Below are 27,721 nucleotides of genomic sequence, written 5' to 3' on the forward strand. Positions count from 1 at the left end.
CTCCAATAGGAAGGGTTTGGAAGGGTCAGGTCTGGAGAGCACGGGAGCCGAAGAAAAGGCAGACTTGAGTCGTTTAAAGGAGTCTTCTGCTTGAGGAGGCCAGGACTTGGGATCAGCATTTTTCTTGGTTAAAGCCACGATAGGAGCCACAATGGTAGAAAAATGTGGAATAAATTGCCTGTAATAATTGGCGAACCCCAAAAAGCGTTGGATAGCACGGAGTCCGGAGGGGCGTGGCCAATTTAAGACGGCAGAGAGTTTGTCTGGATCCATCTGTAGTCCCTGGCCAGAGACCAAATATCCTAGAAAAGGAAGAGATTGGCATTCAAACAGACATTTCTCAATTTTGGCATAGAGTTGGTTGTCACGAAGTCTCTGAAGAACCATACGGACATGCTGGCGGTGTTCTTCTAGATTGGCAGAAAAAATTAGGATATCGTCCAGATATACCACAACACAGGAGTATAACAGATCACGAAAAATTTCATTGACAAAGTCTTGGAAGACGGCAGGGGCATTGCACAGTCCAAAGGGCATGACCAGATACTCAAAGTGTCCATCTCTGGTGTTAAATGCCGTTTTCCACTCGTCCCCCTCTCTGATGCGGATGAGGTTATAGGCGCCTCTTAAGTCCAATTTAGTGAAGATGTGGGCACCTTGGAGGCGATCAAAGAGTTCAGAGATGAGGGGTAAGGGGTAGCGGTTCTTAACCGTGATTTTATTAAGACCGCGGTAGTCAATGCAAGGACGTAGGGAGCCATCTTTTTTGGACACAAAGAAAAATCCGGCTCCGGCAGGAGAGGAGGATTTACGGATAAAGCCCTTTTTTAGATTCTCCTGGACGTATTCGGACATGGCAAGAGTCTCTGGGGCAGAGAGAGGATAAATTCTGCCCCGGGGTGGAGTAGTACCCGGGAGGAGGTCGATAGGGCAATCATAAGGCCTGTGAGGAGGTAGAGTCTCAGCTTGTTTTTTGCAGAAAACATCCGCGAAGTCCATATAGGCCTTAGGGAGACCGGTTACTGGAGGAACCACAGAGTTACGGCAAGGGTTACTGGGAACCGGTTTTAGACAGTTCTTGGAACAAGAGGACCCCCAACTCTTGATCTCCCCAGTGGACCAATCCAGGGTTGGGGAATGAAGTTGAAGCCAGGGAAGTCCAAGGAGAATCTCCGAGGTGCAATTGGGGAGGACCAAAAGTTCAATCCTCTCATGATGAGATCCGATGCTCATAAGAAGGGGCTCCGTGCGGAAACGTATGGTACAGTCCAATCTTTCATTATTTACACAATTGATGTAGAGGGGTCTGGCGAGACTGGTCACTGGGATGTTGAACCTGTTGACGAGAGAGGCCAAAATAAAATTTCCTGCAGATCCAGAGTCCAAGAAGGCCACTGTAGAGAAGGAGAAGGCAGAGGCAGACATCCGCACAGGCACAGTAAGACGTGGAGAAGCAGAGTAGACATCAAGGACTGTCTCACCTTTGTGCGGAGTCAGCGTACGTCTTTCCAGGCGGGGAGGACGGATAGGACAATCCCTCAGGAAGTGTTCGGTACTAGCACAGTACAGGCAGAGGTTCTCCATACGGCGTCGTGTCCTCTCTTGAGGTGTCAGGCGAGACCGGTCGACCTGCATAGCCTCCACGGCGGGAGGCACAGGAACAGATTGCAGGGGACCAGAGGAGAGAGGAGCCGAGGAGACGAAACGCCTCGTGCGAACAGAGTCCATATCTTGGCGGAGTTCCTGACGCCTTTCAGAAAAACGCATGTCAATGCGAGTGGCTAGGTGAATAAGTTCATGTAGATTAGCAGGAATTTCTCGTGCGGCCAGAACATCTTTAATGTTGCTGGATAGGCCTTTTTTGAAGGTCGCGCAGAGGGCCTCATTATTCCAGGACAATTCTGAAGCAAGTGTACGGAATTGTACGGCATACTCGCCAACGGAAGAATTACCCTGGACCAGGTTCAACAGGGCAGTCTCAGCAGAAGAGGCTCGGGCAGGTTCCTCAAAGACACTTCGGATTTCCGAGAAGAAGGAGTGTACAGAGGCAGTGACGGGGTCATTGCGGTCCCAGAGCGGTGTGGCCCATGACAGGGCTTTTCCGGACAGAAGACTGACTACGAAAGCCACCTTAGACCTTTCAGTGGGAAACAGGTCCGACATCATCTCCAGATGCAGGGAACATTGGGAAAGAAAGCCACGGCAAAACTTAGAGTCCCCATCAAATTTATCCGGCAAGGATAAGCGTATCCCAGGAGCGGCCACTCGCTGCGGAGGAGGTGCAGGAGCTGGCGGAGGAGATGACTGCTGAAGCTGTGGTAGCAACTGTTGTAGCATAACGGTCAGTTGAGACAGCTGTTGGCCTTGTTGCGCTATCTGTTGTGACTGCTGGGCGACCACCGTGGTGAGGTCAGCGACAACTGGCAGAGGAACTTCAGCGGGATCCATGGCCGGATCTACTGTCACGATGCCGGCTGGCAGGTAGTGGACCCTCTGTGCCAGAGAGGGATTGGCGTGGACCGTGCTAGTGGACCGGTTCTAAGCCACTACTGGTTTTCACCAGAGCCCGCCGCAAAGCGGGATGGTCTTGCTGCGGCGGTAGTGACCAGGTCGTATCCACTAGCAACGGCTCACCTCTCTGGCTGCTGAAGATAGGCGCGGTACAAGGGAGTAGGCAGAAGCAAGGTCGGACGTAGCAGAAGGTCGGGGCAGGCAGCAAGGATCGTAGTCAGGGGCAACGGCAGAAGGTCTGGAAACACAGGCAAGGAACACACAAGGAACGCTTTCACTGGCACTAAGGCAACAAGATCCGGCAAGGGAGTGCAAGGGAAGTGAGGTAATATAGGGAAGTGCACAGGTGAAAACCCTAATTGGAACCACTGCGCCAATCAGCGGCGCAGTGGCCCTTTAAATCGCAGAGACCCGGCGCGCGCGCGCCCTAGGGAGCGGGGCCGCGCGCGCCGGGACAGAACAGACGGGGAGCGAGTCAGGTAGGGGAGCCGGGGTGCGCATCGCGAGCGGGCGCTACCCGCATCGCGAATCGCATCCCGGCTGGCAGCAGGATCGCAGCGCCCCGGGTCAGAGGACGTGACCGGAGCGCTGCAGCGGAGGGAGTGAAGCGAGCGCTCCGGGGAGGAGCGGGGACCCGGAGCGCTCGGCGTAACAGTAACGTCCAGACCAGAAATATTTCAAAATATTGGAGTGGTTTATTGAAGTAAAAAAAATAAAAACAATGTATAAAAAGAGATGACGCAGATCTGAGGAAAGGGGGTGGCTCCCCCGAAATGTGCTGACAACAAAATCCACACAAAAATTATCAATGGAAATCAAATTTATCAATCCATGGAGGTCTGGATATGGAGTCACACTCAAAATCAAAGTGGAAAACCACACTACAGGCTGATACAACTTTTATGTAATGTCCTTAAAACAAGTCAAAATGAGGCTCAGTAGTGTGTGTGACCTCCACATGCCCGTATGACCTCACTACAATGCCTGGGCATGCTCCTGATGAGGTGGCAGATGCTCTTCTGAGGAATGTCCACCCAGACCTCCTGGACTAAAGCATCTCCCAACTCCTGGACAGTCTGTGGTGCAACATGGAGCGAGACATGATGTCCCATATGTGCTCAATCGGGTTCAGGTCTGGGGAACGGGTGGGTCAGTCCATAGAATCAATGCCTTCTTCTTGCATGAACTGCTGTTAAACTCCAGCCACACGAGGTCTAGCATTGTCTTGCATTGTCTTGCACCAGCATATGGTCTCACAAGAGGTCTGAGGATCTAATCTAGGTACCTAATGGAAGTCAGGCTATCTCTGGCAAGCACACGGAGGGCTGTGCGCCCCCCCCCCCCCCAAAGAAATGGCACCCCACACCATTACTTACCTACCGCCAAACCGGTTATGCTGGAGGATGTTGTAGGCACCAGATTGTTCACCACGGCGTTTCCAGCCTCTACATGTGCTGTCACATGTGCTCAGTGTGAACCTGCTTTCATCTGTGAAGAGCAAAGGGCGCCAGTGACAAATTTTCCAATCTTGGGTTTCTCTGGCAAATGCCAAATGTCCTGCACGGTGTTGGGCTGTGAGCACAATCCCCACCTGTGGACTTTGGGCCCTCAAACCACCATCATGGAGTCTGTTTCTGACCATTTGAGTGGACACATACACATTTGTGGCTTGCTGGAGGTCATTTTGCAGGGCTCTGGCAGTGCTCCTCGTTACACAAAGGCGGAGGTAGCGGTCCTGCTGCTGGGTTGTTGCTCTCCTATGGCCTCCTCCACGTCTCCTGATGTACTGGCATGTCTCCTGGTAGCACCTCCATGCTCTGGACACTATGCTGACAGACACATATATTTAAAAACATGTTTTTACCATATATATGTATCTTACACTTTTTAAATCAGTAAACTGCTATGTACTACTGTTCAGAACTATGTAATATCATAGTACTGATTAGTACCAACGATGATCTTCTTGTACATCCTGACTCTCCAGGCTGCACAAGAAGCTCATCCATCCTGCACACCATAGGGAGGATAGAGACCTTCGGTGGCTATTTGTGTCATTCAGACCCCCCTGATTGCACAGCAGTGGGTCTGATAAGACCACCGGTACTGCAAATTTTGCTATAAATGCTATGATCAGCTTGATCACTGATGTCCGTCATTACCAGTGAGAGCAGTTCCTGAGCACACATTACATAGCTATGTCATAAATATACTGCAGTGCATTACATTTATGGTGCATGTCTTTAAGGGGTTTAATGCCAGAACTAAAAAATGACCATCAAAAGAAGAAAAAGTAATCAAAAATCCTGTAAATCCCACAATAAAAACGGAAATGTCACCTTGTTTCTCAAAAAATAAGCCCACACACAGCTTTGTCGACACAATCTAAAAACAGTTATGATTCTTAGAGCATGATGACACAAAAATAATAAATTATAAGAAAATAAAATATATACATTTAGGATAGTTTTATTTTCTCTAGAAGTTTTTCTTACCTGTTTTTTTTTTTTTTTTTTACAGTCATCATTAAAAAATACAACTTGTCCCAACTAAAAAAAAAATGAAAAAACAAATCATTGCATCCTGAAGGCCAAAAAATAGCACATATTAAGGACAATGCAAGTTTAAAAAAAATGATATATCTACTATATTCTATAAATTTTTATAATCTGTCTACAGACATCATTTTATTCAGGCATTTTTAGTGTAATCAACAAACCAGGAAAGACTAAACGGTATGTATTTAATTTATTTAAAATTTTTTTTTTATTTAGAATGTACACCATGGTATTAGTGCATAGACATTACACTGAAACCTTGCTGAGTGGTTTTCTGATTGTTGTCTGTCTACTCTGGAAATGTTGTTAACCACTTAGATCAATGAACACATTGGAATTAGACCCAAGAGTATTTTTGTTTAATATTTGATGTAACTCTGTATGTTTAGCCCATCACAAAGCCTAAAGAATGGTTTATCATTTACACTGTGCTGTGTGTTTACATTCCTGTGGGAGTATTAAATTGCAGACCCAGCAAGTATTCCATTTCAGGCACAGCAAGCAATCCAAATCCAAATTGGCCCTCATAAGGTTTTCCTTATTTTCTTCTTTTATAAATGGGATATGAGACTGCTCATTAAAGTGTCTTCTAATCAATGCTCTGCGTCATGCGCAGTACTATTACAGAAACAAATCTCACTGTGATAAATTACTTAACAATGAGTCTTTACTTTGCTCTAGATGAAAGCCATTAGTTTCGATTAAGGAACACAATGGAGAGGATGGAAAGTGATAATTTGTCCCAGTCACTAACTTTTACCTGTAGGCATTTGCAAAGAATCCAATTACATCCATCAACTTAAGATGTAATGCTAATACAATTCCAAGGCCCTCTTAAGTGATATTTTATACAGATAAGGAATACATAAATGCAGAATAATTACCAATGTTATATTTCTATCTCACAGCTTTTTTACTGGGCAAGAAAAAAAAAAGTAAGCAATGTTTATCAGAATTTTAAAAGTCCTTTTTTTTATTCTGAAATACTCACAAGGGGCAAGAAATAGCTTTCTACAGATGGGTGACTTTTCCATTTGGAGTAAAATCTAGTTTGGCTCATAATCTCTAGTCACTTTTAAGGCTCTTAACAGAGTTGAACATTTATTTACAAGGATGTAAATATATATATGTATATGTATAGATAAAGACAGCATGAGGTGGAAGCCTCTATGCAAGTGTTCAGCCAGGTGGCCAACCTAGGTGCAAATACAAAAGTTCAAGGAATCACAGTACAAAACAGGCTCAGGATATTGTGCAAAAGCTGGAGTTTTTTTTATCCCATACAAAATTGCTATTTTGCAATTAAATTGCAATTCTGCATGGGATTAATAAAAGGCTCCTTGGATATATATATATATATATATATATATATATATATATATATATATATATATATATATTAGGGTGCATCTACTGATGTGGAGTGTAATGTCAATATCTGTAGGTGATATAAGCAACAAGGTTTTTAAATCCCACCATTAGCATAGTAACATAGTTCTTAAGGTTAAAAAAAGACCAGACTCCATCAAATTTAGGGAGGCAAAAAAAAAACCCTCATGAGGCTGATACTAGGGGGAAAAATTACTTCCTGACTTCAAATAGGGCCTCAAGATTAATCCCTTAATCAGCGTTCTGTCCTTATAAATCTAGAATCCATAACCTGTAATATTATTACTCTCCAGAAATGTGTCCAGGCCTCTTTTGAACTCTTTTATTGAGTTCTCTAAGACCACTTCCTCTGGGGAAGAGTTCTATGCTCTCACTGCTCTTACAGTAAAGAACCCCCGTCTGTGCTGGTGTAGAAACATTCTTTCCTCCAAACGTAGAGGATTCTCTCTTGTTATAGATGCAGTCCTTGGTATAACTAGATTATGGGAAAGATCTCTGTACTGTTCCCTGATATATTTATACATAGTTATTAGAACACTCTAAAACAATTTACAAACAATGGATATTAAACTAACAAGTCTATGATTGCCAGGTTAAATGTTTGTCCCCTTCTTGAATATTGGCACCACATCGGCTATGTGCCAGTCTTGGGGAACATACCCGTTCACTATAGAATCCTTGAATATTAGAAATAATGGTCTCTCTATTACAATACTTAACTCCCTTGGAACTCAGGGGTGAATGCCATCTGGACCTGGTGAATTGCCTATTTTTATTTATTTTTAGGTGGCACGCTTCTTCTTCTTGGGTTAGACAGGTGACATGTACTAGGGAATTTACCTTATACTGCTCTATTTTACCTGGATGTTATCGCTCTATATTTTACCTGGCAATTAATTTTCCTCTGTGAGTACAGTGGAGGAGAATGTGTTAAATATATAGGCTTTTTACTCATCACCATCTATCATTTCTCCCTTATCACTTTTAAAAGGGCCAACACTTTAATTTTAACCTTTTTGTGTAATGTCTCTGATTCATATATATGTTTAACTTTAAAATCCTGAATGTCTTATATAAATCAATACAACATTATTTGCAGCAATGTGAATATTAGAATATTAATAGCTCATCTCCAGGTTAATATCTTTTGTCTAGTAGTAAACTTCTGTGCAGACTTTTTAAAGAGGACTTGTTAGTATAACAAATGAGAGGTTTTTTTTAGCTTTTATTTTTTTTTAGCCCTTGGCTGCCCTGATTCATACACAGTTTGGAATTTCACTGTTTGGTGGACTATCTGCACTTTGGCTTTAACTTTATTTCAAATAGAAAAGGCTTGTCATCTCCCAGTGCCTAGCATTCACTGTCCTTTTTAAAATGAATCCTTAGGGATAGAAATAAGTAGTGGCACTTGCCACCAGATGAATAAAACTTTTATTGCGATTTACATGGCCTGGGTAAGAATGTGAAGGAGTTATAAAGTAACATTTTTGCAGATGATACCAAGCTCTGTAAAGTGGTTAACACAATAGAAGACAGTGCACTGTATATAGTAGATAACACAATAGAGGACAGTGCACTGTTCCAACTGAATCTGGATAGTTTGGAGGTTTGGGCTGTGAAGTGGCAGAGGAGGTTTAACACTGATAAATTCAAGATAATGCACATGGGGAGAAAAATATGTATTAAATGGGAAAATATGGATGACTGACCTGGAAAATGATTTAAATTAACATTACATTTAACTGTAGCGACAGTGTCAGGCAGCTGCTGCCAGGGCAAATAAAATCATGGGGTTTATTAAAAGGGGCATGCCCACCAGATGTATGTAAAATTGAACCTTTCAAACAGCCGTAATCCTGGGATTATTGCAATGTCACAGCAAAAAGTTCCACTTGAAGCATGCGGCAGAGAAGAAACTTAGACATCCTTCACATCAGGTTATTTACATAAACTTTTGAGCTTCTCACCCAAAGCTTGGCACATTCAGTTCAAAAGTCAGTTTTAGTGCAGTGCATCAGTATCCAACATACCACAGACAAGCTGATCTGCTTCAGAGCAATTCCACTCTGATGCTCTCTGGCCTTGCTTACACACCTGTGAGATCAGATTTATGACTCACACACACACACACACACACAAACACACACCAGTAGTATGGGAGTGACTTTATCTCCAGAACCTTCAGTCACTCCCAAACCGCAGTCTTATGTCACTGAGGCAAGAAGTAAGGCAAGAACTGAGGCAACATACCTCCTATTTTACCAGCTACTTGCTTACAATGTACATATAGCAGAAATAGTTAATGTTCAACAGAAAAAGGTTAATGTTAAAAATCCATGCTACACAAGGTGATACAGTAAAAATATTGTGATCACATGTCAAGCTGACATTTTCCTTATTATTGATTTAATTTTACAATTCAAAAGTGTATGTTTTACATATTGTGTATGTGCTAGAAGTATGTTTGACAATATTTTACTGCATCACTGTGTGTTTCATGTATTTTCAGATTATGGTAATAGTTTTTGTGTTAAACCACAGCAGAAACCACATTCATGTGTATTTACCCAGGTGTTAAACCAAGTGAACACATATTTTAATATCACAGAAGAACAGTTCTTGACTGAGAAAACTTCATAGCATGGAGCACAGGAGGAGACGCTGAGCCATATCCTCAGTTCAAGCAGTGGGCAGCAAAACAGGGTACTCCAGCTCCACAAAAATAGGATAAAATCACTTGTTTATTTAGGCTTCATATTAAAATCCCAACATGGAAAAAGTTTTTCCATGTTGGGATTTTAATATGAAGCCTAAATAAACAAGTGATTCTATCCTATTTTTGTGGAGCTGGAGTACCCTGTTTTGCTGCCCACATATTTTAGTATCCTTAATTTGAATGTATGTAAACTAACCACTCACTGTTTTGGTTAGAGCTACAAGTTGTCATTGAATACCTTATTTAAAGAATAGCGCCATTCCTATTCACAAGCTAAGCCTGGCAAAACTTTTCTTTTCTAATCCCAGACTATTTCCTTAAGCAGAAACAACTATGTCCAGTATTTTATTTATGGCATATATGATGTTAACACAATATAACTAAAATAAATAAAATGTTTACCTTGAGTTAAGGCTTTTATTTTACTGACTGCCCACAATAGCTGAATAAACTTTTTAGTATAGAATGTTAAAGCCTACAGCTCAATAGAATTGTGTGCTTCATATTTCTTGTCTTAGAGCCATATGGTACAATTCAAGGACATATTTCACTTGTCACCCAGGTTTTATAAAAGATTGTAACATTATTCATTTTTTACTTTTAATTTTATTTTTAAGAACACAACAAACACTTTTTGCTTAGATATGAAAGAAAATTCCCTGAAACACCAGAACAAGTTCACCTTCATCCTTCCAGATTATGTCTATAGGCTTATTATTCTTTGTGTAGACTCATAACTCAACTCTAGTAAAAATGTGTATTTTCTGGAATCCTTACTAAGAAAAATATCAGCATTACATTTAGAGGACAAAGAAATGGCGATCAATCAAGTTGAGAGTACAATAATGATTGACTTACCAAGAACACCTAATCTGTAGTTGACAGTAATGACAATGACATTTCCATGACTTGCAAGTATACTTCCATCAATCATATTTCCAGTACCCTCCATGTAGGACCCTCCATGGATGTAAACCATAACTGGTTTCTTATTATTTGGATCATGGATATCTAAAAGAAAATATAAGTAAGGATCACATAATAGAGTTCAAATATGAAAACATATATATTTTTAAAACATTTCTTCCTGTTAAAAATGTTATAAGCACCTACCCTTAGTTTTCAGTATATTACAGTATATCATATTTTGCTTATTATGTCTAAGAGAATTTAGATTTTTATTGGTTAAGTAAGGTTTCCCCACATTTAATAACAAATAAAATAATTATGATAGCGTGTTCTTCAAGAAAACGATAAACTTAAACATTTTAGACATTTTATGTGTATTTTGAAATTATTTATCAATTTTGGTTTTGGCAATTCCAACAAAATACAGACATAAAAAAGAATTATTGTGATATTCCAAACCTGAGTTTTTGTACTATATAAAATGCTTATACTATTCTATTTAGTTATAGAGTGAAGAAAGAAAAGTGTGCACCGTATGGTGATCTCTGATGGTCAGGAAACATTACAGATAGCTCAGACTGATTAAAAATAGAATACAAAACTATACCTAAAGGGGTATTCCAGGGTTTTTATTTTTTTATTTGACTATGCTACAGGGTCTATAGAGTGGGTGTAGTTCATAATATAGTGTATATACCTGTGTGTGATGGTTTTCTCACAATTCTTATGTGATTTTCACCCCGATATTCTATTTTTAACAGCATACAAAATGACTGTTGTCTCAGATTTTTCCCAGGTTGCAATGCGGCCGAGACCTGACATCATTAGCCAGCTGATGACAGGGAGCCTGTCTGCTTCAATGGGTGGTGTGATCACTTGGTGAGAGAAAGATCTATCTGCAACTAATTGTATTTTTGCAACAGCTGTAGGCACCATGATTGAAAAACACAGGTCTTTTGAATGGATGCAGCTCATTTATTTTTCAATGGGGGGGATGGCTGCTATTTGGGGTTATGGGATTAGTAGGCAAAGAAGGAAAAATCAAACAGGAAATACCAGTTCACAAAAAGATAGCCACAGTCTTATGGTAATCTCACAACATAGCCATTTAGCTCCAAGACAAGCGCAGATCCTTCCTAAGCATGTCCATTACTGTCTGGTAGGTATGTACTAAAATCACCTTATGGTGGATGACCCCTTTAACTTCTTCCCTTCTAGTAACCACTGCAATAGTCATGAGTCTGACTGCACAACAATTCCTTGTATTAGTGTAAATATAGGGATCTGTCCTAGCCAATCAGTGGACTCAGTGGGGTCTTACCTCAGCCGCTGATTGGCTTGCGAGGCAGGTCTTGTCTTGGCATTGACACTAAGAATGGTGCGCAGTAAGACTGGGCTCTGTGACAGTAGTGGTGGTAGGAAAGGGTAAGGTTTCTGTTCTACTGTTCAGCAGGCTTAACCTATTTTAGCATAAAAGCTAACACATAGAACACTCATTTAAATATAAAAAAGGAATATTTAAATCCAAGACTTTGTGCAATGCTTCTATAAAGGCATTTCTTTAAACTCTGTGGATAAAAGAGATATTTGTTTTTTGGCCTCGTTCAGCAAGAAAAATGTATGGTAGCTCACAGCTCTAATCTAGGCTATAAGGACTCCTTGTGCTACTTTAATTCCTTTCTGTGGTATCATACAGTATCTAATAGAGCATGCTATACAGATCTTACGAGGCCTTCTATATTCCTCAATATGAAACTGACATACATAAAAGTATGAACAACAGAACAACAGAACCATAATATGATGTTTAGAAGGCCTAAATGAAATAGACTGACCAATTGGAAGAGTATATATATATATATATATATATATATATATATATATATATATATAAAAATATATATATATATATATATATATATATATATATATATACCTTTACTTCTCTCTCAAGATATAAATGTAGTACATTAGTGCCACATATTAAATGGCACCATAACCACAAAGTGGCAGCGTAGAGACACAAAAACATTTCCCAAAAGATTATCACAATTTTTTTTTTCAGTGCTGGTCATTTCACACCTTGTTATGTGACAAACAAACATAAGAAAGGACACATCTGTAAATCACATTTATAGAAAACTTAATTTTATTGAATACACTTGCCAGTTCTGCCCCCCTCCCCCACTCAAGTCAAGATTAAACATCAATAGGACTTTACAATTTTTCCTTTTAAGCATACCTGCAATTTAAAATGACTATAGTACAGCCCGATAGAAGATTCTGGAAATGACATGCATTTTTTTTATTATCTAAAATTGTCTTTTATTATTTTTCATGCATATTAAAACAGAATACATAAACAATATACAACCTACATTACCTCCATCATATCACATCCAAAAATATCACAAAATAGCAAAGCATTCCCTCCCTCCCCTATCTGCCCCACCTATCCTTTTGACAGCAAGGTGTACGTAGTCATTGGTCTACTTATAGAGTACTTCTTATTCAACTTTACATTATTGTAACCAGTTATTCAATAGGGCCTCATATTTTCTTTGAATTCATATTCATCTTACCCATAAATTCGCCAACTGTATTGGGTTCTACTTTATGTGCAGCATATAATATCAACAATATTGCTTTCTCAGTTTCTTTTGATACTTCAAGTACCAATACACATCTGAATATACTGTCCATGCCCAATACCTTCTTAATTTAGGGTAATTCCACATTAAGTGGATTAGATCTGCACCTGGGGCCTGACATCTAGCGCAGTTATCATTTTCTGTTACACCAATATGTAGCAGAAATTTCGGGGTACAATAGACTTTGTATTAAAGGGTACCTCTCATCAAATAAACTTTTGATATATTTTAGATTAATGAATGTTGAATAACTTTCCAATAGCATGTTAATGAAAAATATGCCTCTTTCTATTGTATTTTTCCCAATCAGTCCTGTCAGCAAGCATTTCTGACTCATGGTGGAGTCCTAAACACTCAGAGCTGCCATCCTGCTTTGTTCACAGCCAAACAGGCTGTGAACAAAGCAGGCTGGCAGCTCTGAGTGTTCTCCATTGTGAACAAAGCAGACTGGCAGCTTGTAGTGTTTAGGACTCCAGCATGAGTCTGAAATGCTTGCTGCCAGGACTGGTAAGGAGACCCCTAGTGGTCATTTCTTCAAAGGGGAAAATTAAATAGAAAGAAGCATATTTTTTAATAACATGCAATTGTAAAGTTATTCTGCATACATTAATCTATAATATATCAAATGTTTTTTTGATGAGAGGTACCCTTTAAGTATTTATTGGATAACTGTTGTACCTCACTAACTGAAGTTCTAGGGAAAATTGCCCCACACTGTTCTTCTGTAATAGGGCCTATATCTTCTACCCACCTTTCTCTTAAACCAGCTGTATGATTTTTACAATAGGCCTCCATTAGGCTCCAGTATATCCAGGAGATCATTCCTCTAGTAGTCCCAATTTGAGACAACATTTCAATTAACCTAGAGTTTTTTGCCTGTATAACTAATTTTCTCCTTTCTTGGGCCTTGATCACATCCCTAACCTGCAAATGCATTTTCAATTTGGCCTTTAAATACCAAAATGGAGCAGTCATTGCCCATATTTCCAGCCACATGTAACCACAAGATAGAATACGGAGCCTCATGCTCTATCTTTTAATCCAACAATTACATCAAATTCTATGGGAATAGTTTTTGTGCTGGCTATGGAGACTGAGGTTGAAGCTCTGTCACCTACCATGATATTATATGTGGATGGAGCACGGGCAATGGCCCTTCTGTTCAAGTATCTACAAACTAAATAAAAAATTCATGTAATTTACAAAAATCCTCCACAGGGCTTCACTATTTTCATTTTTCACATAACGTTAGAGGTACACTTTAAAAATACTATTATTACTAACTTGTCTCATAGTATATCTTTGCATTGCAGTCTTCCATAAAATCAGAATAAATACATTGTACAGGCTTGTGAGCGTGCACATTATAAAATTGCAGTCATTGCATATTTTTCACTCTATAGAAATTTGCACAGTACTATTGCAAAATTGTATTTTAAAGTGGATTTGAATTAAAATAGAGCCAACATTTAGATTTACATAATTTATAGAAATATATATTTTTTTCTTTGATTATGTAAAATATAAATTTAAGAAGCTTTAAAAAAATAAAATATTCAACTTGTATAGTTTTGGTTGATTAAGTAGGAATATATACAGAAAACATAATTATGTTCAAATAAAGTCATTAAAGGGGTGCTCTTCATTTTAGGAACTGTCCAGAGCAGGATAGGTTTGCTATGGGGATTTTCTCCTACTCTGGACAGTTCCTAAAATGGACAGAGGTGGCAGCAGAGAGCACTGTGGTCAGAGAGAAAGGAAGTTCAAAAATAAAAGAGCTTCCTGTGGAGCAAATAGCAGCTAATGAGTATTAAGATTAAGATTTTTTAATAGAAGTAATTTACAAATATGTTTAACTTTCTGGCACCAGTTGATATAAAAATGAAAAATAAGTATACCCCTGACAAAATAGCATTGAAGCATTGACTAAGCAGAATTTGCAAGCTATAGATCAGCAAGAGATTAAAATGTGTGCAAGTAAGAACAAAAGTTAGACATTTAGCAAAAATGTTAAACTTTTTCAAGCAAGTTGTTTTTGAAATCTTATGAAACAAGGCAAGTTTGACTTTAGGTTGTAGGAATATTATAGTATTTGCCTCACTTTCTTCTGTCACGCACAATTTATAATTTCTACATTTAGGTAGCTATCGTAGGATTAGTTATAGGTTGGGTTATTGTCAAAAGTTTTGAGGCACAAATTTAATGGTATTACATTTTTATGAATGTTTTTGTAATGTCACTATAAATGACAGAAAAGTAATCCTGCCATTGCTTTGCCAGGGTTAAGAATACCATTTTATTTTATTTTTTATTTTTTATTTTTTTTACTGCTTCATATTTTTTTTTAAATAAAAAATATTTTTAACAATATGTTTATAATATTTTGTTATATTATGGCCCTATTGTTTGCATACAGAACAGCAAATATTGATCATAATTTTTTTTTCTATATATATGTATTGTTTTTGTCACATTTATGGGAGTTATTTTTTTTTTCTACTATATAGTGAAGATAAGCACAGGTGATCAACTTTTGCACCTAACTGGATATTTGTCAATGATGTGAATAAGGGCTTGTTAACTCTGTGGATATTCAGCTGGCGGAATGTCCACTGTTCATTTTTTGAGCGGAATTTCTCTGGGACTGCATTGTCATCTATGAAGATGGCAATGTCTGAGCGATACAACCACCAAAGTGTTCGACAGCACTTGCTGCAAGCCGACATTTAGCCACTGGAATTCCACAGGCTGAATGTGCATAGTGTAGATGAGCCCTAAGGGGGCTCATACATATTCCACTTTAGTCCCTGGGTCTAAGTGAAAAATGCAATTAGCAATAATGATGTTCACTAGATGCATACATGAACACAACATGTAATAGCACTTTGAGGCTACATTAACACTACAAAAATTCCCCTGCAGCAGGCTTTCATTGTCTTCAATGGGGATCTGGTGTACCGAAATTACAAACTCCACTGAAAGAATGAGCATCCTTTCAGCAGACATCTGCTCAGACTACATTGCAGCAAATAGTTACGGCGCATATCCATGCAGTCCCAGCGTCAATTTGATTGCTGACTCCACCCGAAAAATATTCTGTAATGTGAATGTAGCCTTAGATGTTTATATACATTTGGTTTGTAGAATTTATTTTGCCTTTAATTCTGGTGACTAAGTAGAGATATGTAAACTTAGATATTGCCATAGGTGACTTAAAGGGGTACTCTGATGGAAAACTTTTTTATTTTAAATCAACTGGTGCCAGAAAGTTAAACAGATTTGTAAATTACTTCTATTAAAAAATCTTAATCCTTCCAGTACTTATTAGCTGCTGAATACTACAGAATATGTTTTATTTTTTTTTACTTTTTGGAACACAGAGCTCTCTGTTGACATCACGAGCACAGTGTTCTCTGCTGACATCTCTGTCCATTTTAAGAACTGTCCAGAGTAGGAGAAAATCCCCATAGCAAGCATATGCTGCTCTGGTCAGTTCCTAAAATGGACAGAGGTGTCAGCAGAGAGCACTGTGCTTGTGATTCAGCAGAGAGCATTGTGTTCCAAAAAGAAAATCATTTCCTCTGTAGTATTCAGCAGCTAATAAGTACTGGAAGAATTAAGATTTTTTAATAGAAGTAATTAACAATTCTGTTTAACTTTCTGGCACCAGTTGATTTAAAAAAAAGGTTTTCCACCGAATTCCCCCTTTAAATGAACTCTGCATATCTTAGGGGGGCATTGTGCATTTCAAAATCTCAAAAACATTATTCTTTATTTGTTATTGATTTTATTCTGTCACGCCCCCTCCCATAGGTTTGCATTGAGGGGCGGAGTGTGACATCACATGGGGGCGGAGGTGTGACGTAACTGGGGTGCGGCGTGTTAGATCACAGAGGTCCCCAGCGGCGGGACGCCCACAATCAGGCATCTATCGCCTATCCTATAGGGGATAAGATGTCTAAGCGCCGGAGTACCCCTTTAAGGTCACTTAAGGTAGTATTCTGGTATTTTGTATGGAGCATTTGTAAATGAAAATCAACAGTGAAACCTACTGAGAGAAAAACAAGATGGAAAGATAGTTTTTGGTCCCCCTCTTTATTTGGCTTATAAATACTAATATGAAATGCTGTGATTCATTTAAAATGCTCCTTAACCCCTTCAGGACCAAGCCCATTTTGGCCTTAAGGACCATAGCGTTTTTTGCACATCTGACCACTGTCACTTTAAACATTAATAACTCTGGAATGCTTTTAGTTATCATTCTGATTCCGAGATTGTTTTTTCGTGACATATTCTACTTTAACATGGTGGTAAATTTTTGTGGTAACTTGCATCCTTTCCTTGTGAAAAATCCTAAAATTTGATGAAAAATTTGAAAATATAGCATTTTTCTAACTTTGAAGCTCTCTGCTTGTAAGGAAAATGTATATTACAAAAAAAAAAAAAATTATTCACATATACAATATGTCTACTTTATGTCTGCATCATAAAAATGACGAGTTTTTACTTTTGGAAGACACCAGAGGGCTTCAAAGTTCAGCAGCAATTTTCCAATTTTTCACAAAATTTTCAAACTCACTATTTTTCAGGGACCAGTTCAGGTTTGAAGTGGATTTGAAGGGTCTTCATATTAGAAATACCCCACAAAAGACCCCATTATAAAAACTGCACCCCCCAAAGTATTCAAAATGACATTCAGTCATCATTTTAACCCTTTAGGTGTTTCACAGGAATAGAAGCAAAGTGAAGGAGAAAATTCACAATCTTCATTTTTTACACTCGCATGTTCTTGTAGACCCAATTTTTAAATTTTTACAAGGGGTAAAAGGAGAAAATGTATACTTATATTTGTAGCCCGATTTCTCTCGAGTAAGCACATACCTCATATGTCTATGTAAAGTGTTCGGCGGGCGCAGTAGAGGGCTCAGAAGAGATAGAGCGATAAGGGAATTTTGGAGAGTACGTTTTTCTGAAATGGTTTTTGGGGGGCATGTTGCATTTAGGAAGCCCCTATGGTGCCAAAACAGCAAAAAACCCTCACATGGCATACCATTTTGGAAACTAGACCCCTTGAGGAACATAACAAGGAATAAAGTGAGCCTTAATACCCCACAGGTGTTTCACGACTTTTGCATATGTAAAAAAAAAATTTTTTTTTTCCACTAAAATGTGTGTTTCCCCCCAAATTTCACATTTTTCCAAGGGTTACTAGCAGGAAATACCCCCCAATATTTGTAACCCCTTCTCTTCTGAGTATGGAGGTATCCCATAAGTTGACCTGAAGTGCACTATGGGCGAAGTACAATGCTCAGAAGAGAAGGAGTCATATTTGGCTTTTTGAGAGCAAATTTTGCTCTAGGGGCATGTCGCATTTAGGAAGCCCCTATGGTGCCAGAACAGCAAAATAAAAACCACATGGCATACCATTTTGGAAACTAGACCCCTTGAGGAATGTAATAAGGAATAAAGTGAGCCTTATTACCCCACAGGTGTTTCACGACTTTTGCATATGTAAAAAAAAATTAAATCATTTCCACTAAAATGTGTGTTTCCCCCCAAATTTCGCATTTTTGCAAGGGTTAATAGCAGGAAGACCCCTTGAGGAACGTAACAAGGGGTACAGTGAGCATTTGCCCCCCACTGGTGTCTGACAGATCTTTGGAACAGTGGGCTGTACAAGTTTTCATTTTCACGGACCACTGTTCCAAAGATCCGTCAGACACCTGTGGGGGGTAAATTCTCACTGCACCCCTTATTACATTCCGTGAGGGGTGTCGTTTCCAAAATGGGGTCACATGTGGGGTTTTGTATTTTTTGCGTTTGTCAAAACCGCTGTAACAATCAGCCACCCCTGTGCAAACCACCTCAAATGTACATGGTGCGCTCTCCCTTCTGGGCCTTGTTGTGCGCCCCCAGAGCACTTTGCGCTCACATATGGGGTATCTCTGTAGTCGGGAGAAATTGCGTTACAAATTTTGGGGGGCTTTTTTCCCTTTTACCTCTTGTGAAAATGTAAAGTATAGGGCAACATCAGCTTGTTAGTGTAAAAAATTTTATTTTTTTACACTAACATTCTGGTGTAGACCCCAACATTTCCTTTTCATGAAGGGTTAAAGAAGAAAAAGCCCCCCAAACCTTGTAACGCAATTTCTCCCGAGTACGGCGATACCCCATATGTCGCCCTAAACTGTTGCCTTGAAATATGACAGGGCTCCAAAGTGAGAGCGCCGTGCGCATTTGAGGCCTAAATTAGGGATTTGCATAGGGGTGGACATAGGGGTATTCTACGCCAGTGATTCCCAAACAGGGTGCCTCCAGCTGTTGCAAAACTCCCAGCATGCGTGGACAGTCAACGGCTGTCCGGCAATACTGGGAGTTGTTGTTTTTCAACAGCTGGAGGCTCTGCTTTGGAAACAGTGGCGTACCGGACGTTCTTATTGGGGGAGGGGGGCTGTGTAGGGGTATGTGTATATGTAGTGTTTTTAACTTTTTATTTTATTTTGTGCTAGTGTAGTGTAGTGTTTTTAGGGTACAGTCACATGGGCGGGGGATTACAGCGAGTTTCCCGGCGCAAAATTTGCTGCATCTCAAGATGCGAGAAACCCACTGTAAAAGCCTCGCCCATGTGAATGTACCCTGTACATTCACAGGGGGGGGGGAGGTGCACCAGCTGTTGCAAAACCACAACTCCCAGCATGCATGGTCTGTTAGTGCATGCTGGTAGTTATAGTTTTGCAACAGCTGGAGGCACACAGGTTAGGAAACACTGAGTTAGAAACAGACAATGTTTCCCAACCAGTGTGTCTCCAGTTGTTGCAAAACTACAACTCCCAGCATGCCCAGACAGCTGAAGGGCATGCTGTGAGTTGTAGTTCGGCAACATCTGAAGGGCCAGATGTTGCAGAACTAAAACTCCCAGCATGCCTGGACAGTCAGTGCATGCTGGGAGTTGTAGTTTTGCAACAGCTGGAAGAGCACAGATTGGAGACCATTATACAATGGTCTTCAAACTGGGGCCCTCCAGATGTTGCAAAACTAAAACTCCCAGCATGCCCAGACAGCCAAAGGCTGTCTAGGCATGCTGGGATTTGTAGTTTTCAAACTCCTAGAAGCAGCAGTGAAGATCTTCACTGCTGCTTCTGAGGACCATATACTTACCTGCCGGTCCCGTCGCTGCTCGTCCACGTGGCCGGTCCTGCCGCTGCTCCTCGGTCCCGCCAGGTAAATCCGCCGGTCCCCTGATGTTCCCCCCTATGCCGCAGGTCCCCGCGAGCCCCCGCAGCCATTGTCCCCCGTTCTGCCCGACTTCCAGGGGCGGGCAGTGCGGGGGATCTGAACTTTCACCCCAGATCACTGTGATTGGTCCACAGGGACCAATCACAGTGATCGCTGACCAGGACCATCAATGGATGGTCCTGGGGGTGAAGCAGAAGTTGTCCCCTGCTGGAAACAGCAGGACTTCTGCCAGTTAACCCGTGCGATGCTGCGCATCGCCGGGTTAACTGAATGTCATTTATAAACGCCGGGATGCGCGAACGCACTGCACAACCCGGCGTTTATATATGCCATTCTGCGGGAAGGGGTTGAAGGGGAACTTCGGTGGAAAACATTTTTTTTTATATCAACTGGTGCCAGAAAGTTGAACATATTTGTAAATTACTTTTATTTAAAATATCTTAAGCCTTCCAGTACTTATTAGCTGCTGAATACTACAGAGGAAATTATTTTCTTTTTGAAACACAGTGCTCAGTACTTATCAGCTGCTGTATACTCCAGATGAAGTTCTTTTCTTTTTTTATTTCTTTTTTTTCTGTCCACGGTGCACTCTGCTGACACCTCTGTCCATGTCAGGAACTGTCCAGAGGTGGAACAATTCCCTATAGCAAACCTCTCCTACTCTGGTTAGTTCCTGGCACTGACAGAGGTGTCAGCAGAGAGCACTTTGGACAGACATGTGCATATGCCCTGCATCCTGAATCCTTAAGGACACAGGGTGTACAGCTACTCCTGTGGGAATCCCTGTTGCTAGCCGGTCGGGGACAGAACCATGATGCCTGCTGAAATCATTCAGCAGGCATCCCATGCAAATGCCTGTGGGGGGGGGGGGGGGCTGCAGCGATTCCGGTCATACAGGTCTCCGGTGACCCGGAAAATGAGGGGGATCAGGGGTGTCCAAGACATCCCCGATCCCCCGGGAGGGATAGGAGTGAGGTGGCAGTGGTGCCACCACTCCTATCCCTGCTATTGGTCGGTAAGAAGCGATCGACCAATAGCAGATCGGGAGAGGGGGGGTTAAATTTCGGTCCCCCCACTCTGCCCACCGACGGTAGTCCAAGCAGAGCAGGGGAATCATGGTGTGAGTTGCGGCGGTGGCAGTGGAGGTCCCTTACCGGGCGGCGATTGGCGGGCGGCGATCCTGCTGACTACGGAAGCAGGTAAGTTGTTGCCCAGCAACATCTGCAGGACGACAGTTTGGAGACCACTATGCAGTGGTCTCTAAACTGTAGCCCTCCAGATGTTACAAAACTACAACTCCCAGCATGCCCAGACAGCTTTTTGTGCATGCTGGGATTTGTAGTTTTGCAAGATTTAGAGGGGTACAGTTTGGAGATCAATGTACAGTGGTCTTTAAACTGTGGCCCCCTAGATCTTGCAAAAACTACAACTCCCAGCATGCCCACACAGCAATTTGCTGTCAGGGCGTGCTGGGATTTGTAGTTTTGCAACATTTGGAGGGCCACAGTTTGGAGATCACTGTTCAGTGGTCTCTAAACTGTGGCCCACTAAAAGTTGCAGTTTTTCAACAGCTTGAGGCACACTGGTTGGAAAATACTGAGTTAGATAGCAGAACCTAACTCAGTGTGCCTCCAGCTGTTGCAAAAGTATAACTCCCAGCATGCAGTCTGTCAGTGCATGCGGGGAGTTGTAGTTTTGCAACAGCTGGGTGTCCCCCCCCGCATGTGAATGTACAGGGTACATTTACACGGGTGGGTTCACAGTGAGTTTACTGCTTCAAGTTTGAGCTGCGATAAATTTTCTGCCTCAGCGCAAACTTCTTGGGGGAAACTCACCTTAAACCCCCATCTGTGCAAATGTACCCTAAAAACACTACACTACGCTAACACATAATAAATGGTTAAACACTACATATAGACCTCCTTACACGCCCCCCCCCCCCCCCCCCAACCCAATAAAAATGAAAAACGTATTGTACGGCACTGTTCCAAAACGGAGCCTTCAGCTGTTGCCAAACAACTCCCAGCATTTCTGGACAGCCATTGACTGTGCAGGCATGCTGGGAGGTTAGCAACAGCTGGAGGCACCCTGTTTGGGAATCACTGGCGTAGAATACCCCTATGTCCCCCCTTATGTAATCCTTAATTTAGTTCTCAAATGCTCATGGCCCTCTCTTTGGAGCCCTGTAGTATTTCAAGGATACAGTTAAGGGCCACATATGGGGTGTTTCCGTACTTGGGAGCAATTGAGCTACAAATTTTGGGGGGCTTTTTCTCCTTTTACCCCTTATGAAAAGGAAAAGTTGGGGTCTACACCAGCCTGTTAGTGTAAAAAAAAAATTGCACTAACATGCTGGTGTTTCCCCATACTTTTCATTTTCACAAGAGGTAAAAGGAAAAAAAGAAATACCCCATATGTGGAGGTAAAAATGCTCTGCAAGTGCACAACAAGGCTCAGGAGTGAGAGCGCACAATGTACATTTGAGGTGTAAATTGGTGATTTGAACAGGTGCGGCTAATTTTACAGCGGTTCTGACATAAACGCAAAAAATAAAAACCCACGTGTGACCCCCTTTTGCAAGCTACATCCCTCACGGAATGTAACAAGGGGTATAGTGAGCTTTAACACCTCACAGCTGTTTTACAAATTTCCGTTAAAGTTGGATGGGAAAATGAAAAAAAAAAAATCACAAAGATGCTGGTGTTATCCTAATTTTTCTCGTTTTCACAAGGGAAAATAGGAAAAACGCCCCCCCAAAATTTGTAACCACATTTCTTCTGAGTAAGAACATACCCCATATATGGATATAAAGTGCTCTGAGGGCGAACTACAATGCTCAGAAGAGAAGGAGCGCCATTGGGCTTTTGGAGACAAAATTAGTATGGAATTGAAGGCCACGTGCATTTACAAAGCCCCCATGGTGCCAGAACAAGGACCCCCCCCACACATGTGACCCCATTTTGGAAACTGCACCCATCACATAATGTAATAAGGAGTGCAGTGAGCATTTACGCCCCACAGGAGTCTGACAGATTTTTGGAACAGTGGTCCATGAAAAGGAAAAATAAAATTTTCCATTTGCACAGCCCACTTTTCCAAAGATCTGTCAAACGTCAGCTTTTTATTCATTTTTTCATGATATAAAAAGTGACCAAAAATGCACTATTTTGGATTTGGATTTTTTTTTTGCGTGTACACCATTGACCGTGCGGTTTAATTAATTATGCATTTTTATAACTCTGACATTTCCGCACGTGGCGTTACCACCTATGTTAATTTTTATTTTTTTACACTATTTTGTTTTTTATGGGAAAAGGAGGGTGATTCAAACTTTTATTAGGGAAGGGGTTAAATGACCTTAATTAACTTTTTTTTTTTTTTTACTTTGCCGTGTTATAGCTCCCACAGGGGGCTATAACACTGAACACACTGATCTTTTACACTGATCCCTGCAAAGCCATAGCTTTTCATTGATCAGTATTATAGGTGGTCGATTGCTCAAGCCTGGATCTCAGGGTTGGAGCAATCAATCGCCGATTGGACGCAATGGAGACAAGTAAGATGACCTCCACTTGCGTCCTAGCTGATCGGGAGATCACAATTTTATCGTGATGGTCCCGATCAGCCCGACTGAGCTGCTGGGAAGCTTTCACTTTCATTTTTCAAAGTTGATTGCCGCATCAAAAGGGTTAATAGCCTGCGGCACAACAATTGGTGCTGCACGCTATTAGCCCAGGGTCCCAGCTATCATTAGCCACCGCATAATATACTGGGACTGGGTGCAGGGTCTACAGGTACACCCTGTGTCCTTAACTTAATTAGCTGAAGCTGGTCTGGCACCTTCCAAAAGGCTCCTCCAGAAGGCTGACAATTGTAGTTCCACAGGAGACAACCATCAATCTCCCTGCCTTTTCTCAGGAACAATGTTCTGCTTTTGGCCTTACACGAAAGGTTTAAAACTTCAGATCCAAACATGCAGAATACAGAAGAAGATGCTCTTAGAAAAGAAGCCATAAGAGGCGAAACCTCAGAGTCATGAAAGAGTACTAGGCATGTCACAAAATATAATAACTGAGAGGACATCTGGTAAGGTGGTCAATCAATCAGGATATCATGGGGAACTACATGTACCAGCAAGCGTTATTGTAGACTTAAAGGACTAGACAATTAAGTCAAAGAAAAAGAAGCTGAGTACTGCTTATGAAAAGAAGCCTGATGGGGCAATCAATCATTATCTTCTGTGGAACTGAACCTCTAAGCAAAAGACACATGCCTGACCTCCCTTCAAGACAATAAATCTTCTTTGGTAAGAATAAATACCCATATTATCAGAAGTGTGAACAACACTTGGTAAAGGCATGCCTTGGCTAACAATTCACTATTTAAATTCAAAGAAACTATAAAGGCCTACCTACTACTAGAAGTGGCATGATTATCAAGCTTTCCTGGAATACACATATGTATATATATATATATATATATATATATATATATATATATACATACACACACAGACATATTATTATAAATTACCACAGGATGTCTCTACTTTGTTTACTTGTTTGATACATATTCTGTTTTTATATGTGTGTTATCATTTTGTATTTATTGCCCTAAGGGCAATGTTATTTTATTTTCCTTTTTGTGAAATGCATAAAACATGTATTTATAAAAATGAAGAAAAAAAATACATATTTTTGTAGGACTTGCCAAAACTTACTAATAAAGCCAAGCACATCTCCAGAAATCTATTTTTGAAAGGTTCACAATGATTCCATGGCACATTTATATTAGTACACTCACTGGGCCTGGTGCCTTGCTGCTCAGTAAGTGCAGTAGCAAGGACTTCTGTCATTAACAAATTTGACCCTTTTGTAATATTCAGAATTAATTTATTCAATTCATGATTGTGATACAACGTTATAAACATGCAGAGGCAGATTAATAATATTCTTTATTTAAGTTTGCTATATGTAAAATGTGGTGTAAACTGAGAATGTATATCCTCACATATAAAAAGTATATGTTTAGTTGTGTCCTTTTGAAATTTACAAAAATCATAGGTTCTGTTCAATTTGACTTTTTTTATTCACCATTATGGTAACCATATTCTTAGACTGCATTCACATGATATTTTTGAGCTCTACATTGGTTACACATTAATAAGCACATTAAACATACCCAGTTGCACATAGAAGGGGGAGCGTATGGATCTAGTGAGCTGTAACACGTGTAATAGACATACAAAGTACTAGATACAAGTGCCCCCAAACATGAAACACAGTCTATCTGTATACTTCTAGTGATATATATATATATATATATATATATATATATATATATATATATACTCGAGTATAAGCCAAATTTTTCAGCATTTTTCATGCTGAAAATGTCCCCCTCGGCTTATACCAGAGTGAACAAAAACCTACCTGGGAGGGGATGGTCCGGGCCCTCCATCTTCGGCCATCTATGCTGCAGGGACCATCCGGTGGGGAGGTTTACTTGTTACGGGCTGTCCATCTTCACCGGGAGGCCCTCTTCTTCACTCCGGGCTGGCTCCCGAACTAGTGTTGCTGCATTGACGCCACCGCGCAGGGATGTTCATGCACAGGGACGTCACGGACGTCTGCTGTGCATGGATGTCCCTGTGCGTCGTCGTCAATGCAACGTCAGCAACGTCTGTGGCCGGCCCGGAGCGGAGAAGAGGGCTTCCCGATGAAGATGGACAGCCCGGAACAAGTAACCCTCCCCACCGGATGGTCCCTGCAGCATAGATGGCCGAAGATGGACGGCCCGGACCATCCCCTCCCAGCTAGGTTTTTGTTCACTCTGGTATAAGCCGAGGGGGGCATTTTCAGCATGAAAAATGCTGAAAAACTTGGCTTATACTCGAGTATATATATATATATATATATATATATATATATATATATATATATATGGGGGATGATGTATTTCCCACCCTAGGCTTATAGTCGAGTCAATGCCTTTGAGTATATGCGATATATATATATATATATATATATATATATATATATATATGAAATAGAGCTAATCAAAATAAATGTGAAAAAATAGACACATTTTATTGAGACAAATATGACATATAATAACACATTAAATGGAGAAACAGACTTAAGATGGGTGACATCATCAGGGCTACTGCATAAGAACAAAGGGAACCCATTTGACGAAGGTCCCAGGACCAAAACACATGTTGGCATGTTGGGGTAGTGGCATGTTGGGACTTGTGTTACCGCCTTATTTTGTCTGGTTAGTATTTTCTATACATGATTTGTCTTATTATTTCATATGTGTTTAACTTACTCCTCAATAGCTGTAGAACTTTGCATTTTACTGGTGTCCTATTTGGAATGTTTTGTGTAGAGCTGGTTATACTATTACTCATTCACCAATAAGTATTGTGTACATTTTTGTACCTCCATTTAGTATCTTTTTTGGTCATGTGTTGACCTTTGTGCTCATGCAGTAGTCCCGTAATGTCACCCATCTTTTTTATGTGTTTTTATTTTATGTCAATAAAATCTGTCTAGTTTTTCACAATTATTTAAGTAGCTCAATTTCTTTTTTGTATTTATTGATTACACATTGGAAAACTGTCAAAACAGGATGTTAACATAGAGCACTATTCAGTCCATTGAAACAGGTATCCCTAAATATTGCATATTCCCCATTTTAAGCCAATTGAATCCATTTAATGAAGTATGTGTTGTTTAAATGCATTCTTTGTTTACATTTATCAATGCATCATTTATTATTTACTTTGTGTTTTATTCATCTTAAATTGCAGTCTCCAAGCATGCACATATTTTACTACTGGTCCAAGCTTAGGCATGATGTCTTTATGTACTTCTGTTAACCCTATGTCAACTAAAAAAAAATGTATACGATTTTACATATATTGTGACATGTTGTTATTTAATTGGTTACAGAATTGTGAATCCTGAAAAGGAATTCATTTAAATACAATTTCACAAGCAGTCAACATTTTAATCTGCAGACAAAAAAAATCATCTATACAGTACTTAGAATGTCTAGTCTAATATAAAGTCACCATTTTGCACACTGAGCTTTAAAGTGGAATAATTTCCTGTGGGAAACATTTAAAGGGGTACTCTGCCCCTAGACATCTTATCCCCTATAAGATGTCTGTGTGTAAAGAAGAAGTAAAGCATATCCGCACTCACCGCCGGGTTTGGCTGTCGGAGCTAATATATGGAGAGTCACACCGGACCGTAGCTGCAGAGACGTTGTAGCGCTCTGAGCGCTACAACGTCTCTGCAGCTACGGTCCGGTGTGACTCTCCATATAGGAGCTCCGACAGCCAAACCCGGTGGTGAGTGCAGATATGCTTTACTTCTTCTTTACACACATTGTATACTGTTCTATTTTTTGTTTATATCCTAGCACCACCACCCAGGCTTTTCCTCATATGTTTGGTCTCGCTGAGCTACATCCGTTTGGCTTTCAATATTAACCCCTGATATTTATACAAGCACTTGTGCAGAGGAAAAGTCGACCAATTGCCCATAGCAACCAATCAGATTGCTTATTTCATTTTTACAAAGGCCTCTGAAAAATAAAAGAAGCAATCTGATTGGTTGCTATGGGCAACTGGTCAACTTCTACGTTGCACAAGTATTGATAAATCTCCCCATTGGTGCCTTCCTACACTCCTATCCACACTAGCCTATAAAATGTCTGATCACAGTGGGTCCAGCCTCTGA

General features: G+C 40.5%; 1 protein-coding gene across 2 annotated transcripts in view; it reads right to left on the reverse strand.

Annotated features, from left to right (window-relative positions):
• The window catches only part of NLGN4X (neuroligin 4 X-linked), a 381,836-nt gene that overhangs the window by 145,003 nt on the left and 209,112 nt on the right, over positions 1-27,721 (reverse strand). For both annotated transcript variants that reach the window (XM_056558849.1, XM_056558850.1), the window contains one exon: positions 10,033-10,185. In XM_056558849.1, the coding sequence (XP_056414824.1) occupies positions 10,033-10,185 (153 nt within the window). The remainder of the gene's footprint in view (positions 1-10,032; positions 10,186-27,721) is intronic.

Source organism: Hyla sarda, chromosome 2 (genome assembly GCF_029499605.1).
Source record: "Hyla sarda isolate aHylSar1 chromosome 2, aHylSar1.hap1, whole genome shotgun sequence".
Lineage (NCBI taxonomy): Eukaryota > Metazoa > Chordata > Amphibia > Anura > Hylidae > Hyla > Hyla sarda.